General features: G+C 44.1%; 1 protein-coding gene across 1 annotated transcript; it reads left to right on the forward strand.

Moving 5' to 3' along the window:
• The first annotated feature begins 2,059 nt into the window (after positions 1-2,059).
• Positions 2,060-3,704, forward strand: LOC101835487 (signal peptidase complex subunit 3). Its single transcript, XM_005088756.4, has one exon. The coding sequence runs from the start codon at positions 2,258-2,260 to the stop codon at positions 2,798-2,800; it is 543 nt and encodes a 180-aa protein (XP_005088813.1). The 5' UTR covers positions 2,060-2,257; the 3' UTR covers positions 2,801-3,704.
• The last annotated feature ends 818 nt before the right edge of the window (positions 3,705-4,522 follow it).

The raw sequence follows: 4,522 nt of genomic DNA on the forward strand, positions 1-4,522 counted from the left end.
GTGTCAACCCTGTGAGACACGTTAAAGGAGTAAGAGTGAAGACATCAGAGTTTTATCTTTAGGGCAGTGGGTAAACAACAACCCAGAACCAACCTCGTCCAAACAAAAGGATCGGAATACCAATCCTTCTAATGAGCAGGACTACTCTCTATACTTTAGCGATCCCAGGCGAAGAACCCTGCGTTCTCAGGTGGATTAAGTGACCAGGGCACTGGGATCAATTACATTAATAAAGACCTTCCAGTTGTCCCAGATCTCTGCATGCTACCATTAAATTATTTGGATTAAAACATTGATAAATGAAGTCAAGATTTTTCCAAGGTTGGAGGAATCTTTCACCAAAATGTTCTAGTCAACTTTTTGCCAACCTGTGCAGATCTTGTCTGCTGGACCTGGGATCTGAGGACCTGAAAGAATGGGGCAGACAGACTGCAGTCTAATGCTGTAGACAACCTCCCTTCAGTGTCGGTGCGCTTTTATACACAAAGGAAGCAGTGATCCCAGGATGGTTGTTTGAGATCAGAAAAACATATAAGTAAATGCCCTTATTAACAAAGCAGCCCTTTCCCAGAGCTTTCTCAGGACAGAACGATTGAAACACAATTGCCTGGCACATACTATAGATTATATCTGGGAAAGCACAAAAGCAAGGCAGAAGTCCATATCCAGATTCAGGGTACACTGACTAGATTGGGTTCTACAGCTGTGTTCTGACATCCAACAAAAATAAACATGTCTTATAAATTGAATGCAAATGTTTAACACGGAGGCCTGAAATCACATGCAAGAACAATCCAGGGAACAAAATGCACCCGAGGTAAAAGGCCCTCTGCCTTTTTCCTGGAGCCTCTCTCACAGTTCCCCCAACGCATTGTTCACCTTGCATCATTGTTATGAACAAGTTCAGACACTTCTGCTGGTGTCAGTAAACTTGAAGACATTTAGGTCTATTTCAAGCCTTCTGAACAAAAACCATGGACTTGGGCTGGGTAGTTTCCACCCGATTCTCATAATCATTGAGCTTTGAAATGCATTGATGCCTCTTTGCAACAAGATGGCTCAGTTTCTAAAATCACTTCGGTATTTCATTGTTCACAGTTGTAAAATTTCTATCTTATCTTGAGTGTCAGTAGTTCCTTCACTCTATTAATAATCGTCCAGTGATTTATATACGAAGCCCTGGATCTGTCATTGGAGTAGACTGGCAAAACTGTGTAAGGAAACAATTAACTGGGCAAGTTATGTGGGGATTTGTGTTTGAGGAAAATAAACACGGAAAACATCTTTTTAAAGTAAATTTTGATTTAAATTAAAAACCATCTTATTTTACATACCAATCTCAGTTCCCTCTCCCTATTGAACAGGGGATTATATGCAGACATGTCAGTGAAGGCCTTCCCTGGAATTGGCTTTAGAACCCAGTCCTGAATGATAAGAAGCCAGGCAGGGACTTGCTGTGCTTACACTGTGTGTGTGCTCCAGCTCACCCAGGAGCAGAGGACAAGCCCAGTGGCTGGAGCCTGGCAGACAACACAGGCTGATGGGGGGAGAGGTGGAAAGGGCAGATGCAGCCCAGACTCTGGGACACATGTTTGACACTGTGACTGCCCTTTGGGTGTGGAGGATCCCAGTAAGGGTGTGGGGGGGGGAGTGGTGACATGACCTGTAGGTGATGGCTGGTCTCTGTGCAGAGAATGGACTTCAGACAGACAGGATGGGCTAGGGGGAGGGGGGGAGTACAGCCATCTGAAGCCTGTTGCAGAAGGCCAGGGGAGGGACTAGGATGTATGGAAGCCATGATGCATCTCTGTGCCTAGGGAGGGGGTTCTCTGGACAGGGCTTTGGGTGCCAGATGGGACTTTCAGGGAGTGTGTCTGGGTGTGTGTGTGGAGGGGGAATGAGGTAGCTCAAGCACCCCGCCCACAGCCACCACCCCTGAGTGCACCCGGGCTTATTGAGCCTCACAGAGACGCCGAGCTGCTGTTTTCTATCAGATGCTCCAGGCGCCTTAGACTAGCGGCAGACAGTGGTTGTAGGGTTAACCAGTGACTTGGAGAAAAGAAAAGGCATCGTGGGCGGTGCGCGCTCCAGGGACGCGTGCGCGCGCGCCCAGCATTCCGCGCGAGCCAGAAGGCAGAGGGAACGCGAGCAGACTGCACGCCTGGCCCAGCGAGCGAGCCCCAGCCGGTGAGCGGGCGAGCGAGAGGGCGAGCGCCCGTGGAGCCCGCGTGGAGGGAGCCGCCGATTGAGCCCCAAGATGAACACCCTGCTGTCGCGGGCCAACTCGCTGTTCGCCTTCACGCTGAGCGTCATGGCGGCGCTCACCTTGGGCTGCATCCTCACCACCGCCTTCAAAGACAGGAGCGCGCCAGTGCGCCTGCACGTCTCCAGGATCCTGCTCAAAAAAGTGGAAGACTTCACTGGACCCCGGAAAAAAAGCGACCTGGGCTTCATCACGTTCCACATCTCGGCCGATCTGGAGAAGACTTTCGACTGGAACGTCAAGCAGCTCTTCCTCTACCTCTCTGCAGAATACTCCACCAAAAGCAACGCCGTGAACCAGGTGGTCCTCTGGGACAAGATCCTTCTGCGAGGCGAGAACCCCAAGCTGGATCTGAAAGATGTCAAAAGCAAGTATTTTTTCTTTGACGACGGACACGGTCTCAAGGGAAACAGGAATGTCACTTTGACTCTGTCCTGGCAAGTTATACCGATTGCTGGCATTCTGCCTCTTGTGACTGGATCCGGACGCGTGTCTGTCCCGTTTCCAGATTCTTATGAAATAGCCACGGCTTTCTGAAGAACTCTCTCTGCGTCTGAATAGGGACATCTGTGTGCTTAAGGAATCATAGTTTAAAAAAAGTGTTCAGAATCGGAAGGAAATCGTGTTATAATAACCCGTTTCTTTGTGTGTGGCCTCCCTGCATGTTCATATTTAGAAGCAGACTTTTGTTCATCTCTTTGTAAAGCATGCTTGATTCCTGAAAAAACAGCTAATATGATTATTTGTTAAATGTTGTAAGTGGTGGCAATAAGGTGACTAACAACTTTTTCTGAAGTGAATATATCTTTAATCTGTAAATCATTGTCACATTTAATGGCTATTTGTCTAGGAATTATACGTGTTTCCAGGCTTTCCCTACAAAGCTTTTCACGCTTTACATCTTTTTAAAAATAATGTTTTATGTTGTTATTGAAAGTTGAAAATGTTTGCATGACTTCCCAATGAATGAAGCTTGGTTCAGTGTGTATACTTACTATCGCTAGGTGCTAATTATGTACAATTCTCGGAAAGTCTCCATTTGAATAATTTTTGGAGTAATAATAATACTCATAGTTTGGTTTTCCATTTACAGACTCTCTTATATGTTATTGTATTCTATGGACAATAATCTAGTGATGTATATAATACAAACATAGGCTCTTTGCAGATGAAGAATGTGAAACACTGATGATGGGGAATCCATGCTTAAACAGCTAGCAAAGAATGGAGTTAAACTTTGATCTTGGGTATTCTGATTCCCTGAGTTTATTCCATCTCTTATGCCTGAGATGAACTTGTAGTACAATTTTGTTTATAATTAATGTTGTGTTTGTGTAACCCTGAAACCTTTTGTCTTGATATCTCTGATATTACACAAAAGTAGCCTGTGCTCAAGTTGTTTAAAAACACTGCTATAGAAATTATATTTCATTTCACTCTCTTTGTGTTTGTTTTCATTATAATAGAAGTATTAAAAAGTCCAGATATACCCAAAAGAAGTTAGATATTATACATATAAAAGAACATGATTAAATATATGGCTTGATATTTTTTCTGTTGTGGGAAGATCAATAATCTTCAAGATGGCATTTTCAGGGCAGCTTTAAGGGGAAGAGAGGGTTGGGAAGGATTATATGAAAGCAAAAGGGAGAGTACCATAATTTAAGCAAGGACAAATGCTATAATTTCACCATCTGTGATGATATATTTTTTGTCTCAAGAATAGTGCACACTGATGCAAACACTATGGAAATCAGTATGGAGACTTCTCAAAACATGAAAATTTAACTGCTCTCTGACCCAGCTATACCATTCCTGGGCATATACCCAAAGGACTTTATATCCTACCACAGGGACACTTGCACATTCCTGTTTATTGCTGCTCTTTTGGAATTAGCAGGAAATGGAGTCAGCCTAGATGTCCATTGAGAAATATGAAAATGTGGCACATATATGCAATTTAACTCATTCAACCGTAAAAACTTGAGATTTTCAGGAAACTAGATGGGATCAAAATATATTAGTGAAGCATCACAGGCTCAAATATTGTATGTTTTCTTGTGGCTCAATAAGGATATGAAGTTCTTTGGGCATATGCCCGAGGGAGATCTTAGCTTCTAAGTTTTACATGTGTGTGTTTGGGGGGGGGGATAAGTGTATGTGGTTGCCAAGTGGCCAGAAAGGGATCCATGAATGAGTAAACAGAGGCTTTAAAAAGGGGAAGTGAGTTCCCAGCTGATGGAAGCAGAAGTAGAAGCA

Source organism: Mesocricetus auratus, unplaced genomic scaffold (assembly GCF_017639785.1).
Source record: "Mesocricetus auratus isolate SY011 unplaced genomic scaffold, BCM_Maur_2.0 Super-Scaffold_100003, whole genome shotgun sequence".
NCBI classification, from domain to species: domain Eukaryota; kingdom Metazoa; phylum Chordata; class Mammalia; order Rodentia; family Cricetidae; genus Mesocricetus; species Mesocricetus auratus.

Bases quoted from the DNA above. Each gene is read 5' to 3' on its own strand.
- LOC101835487 (XM_005088756.4), top strand. From the start codon at position 2,258: ATGAACACCCTGCTGTCGCGGGCCAACTCGCTGTTCGCCTTCACGCTG.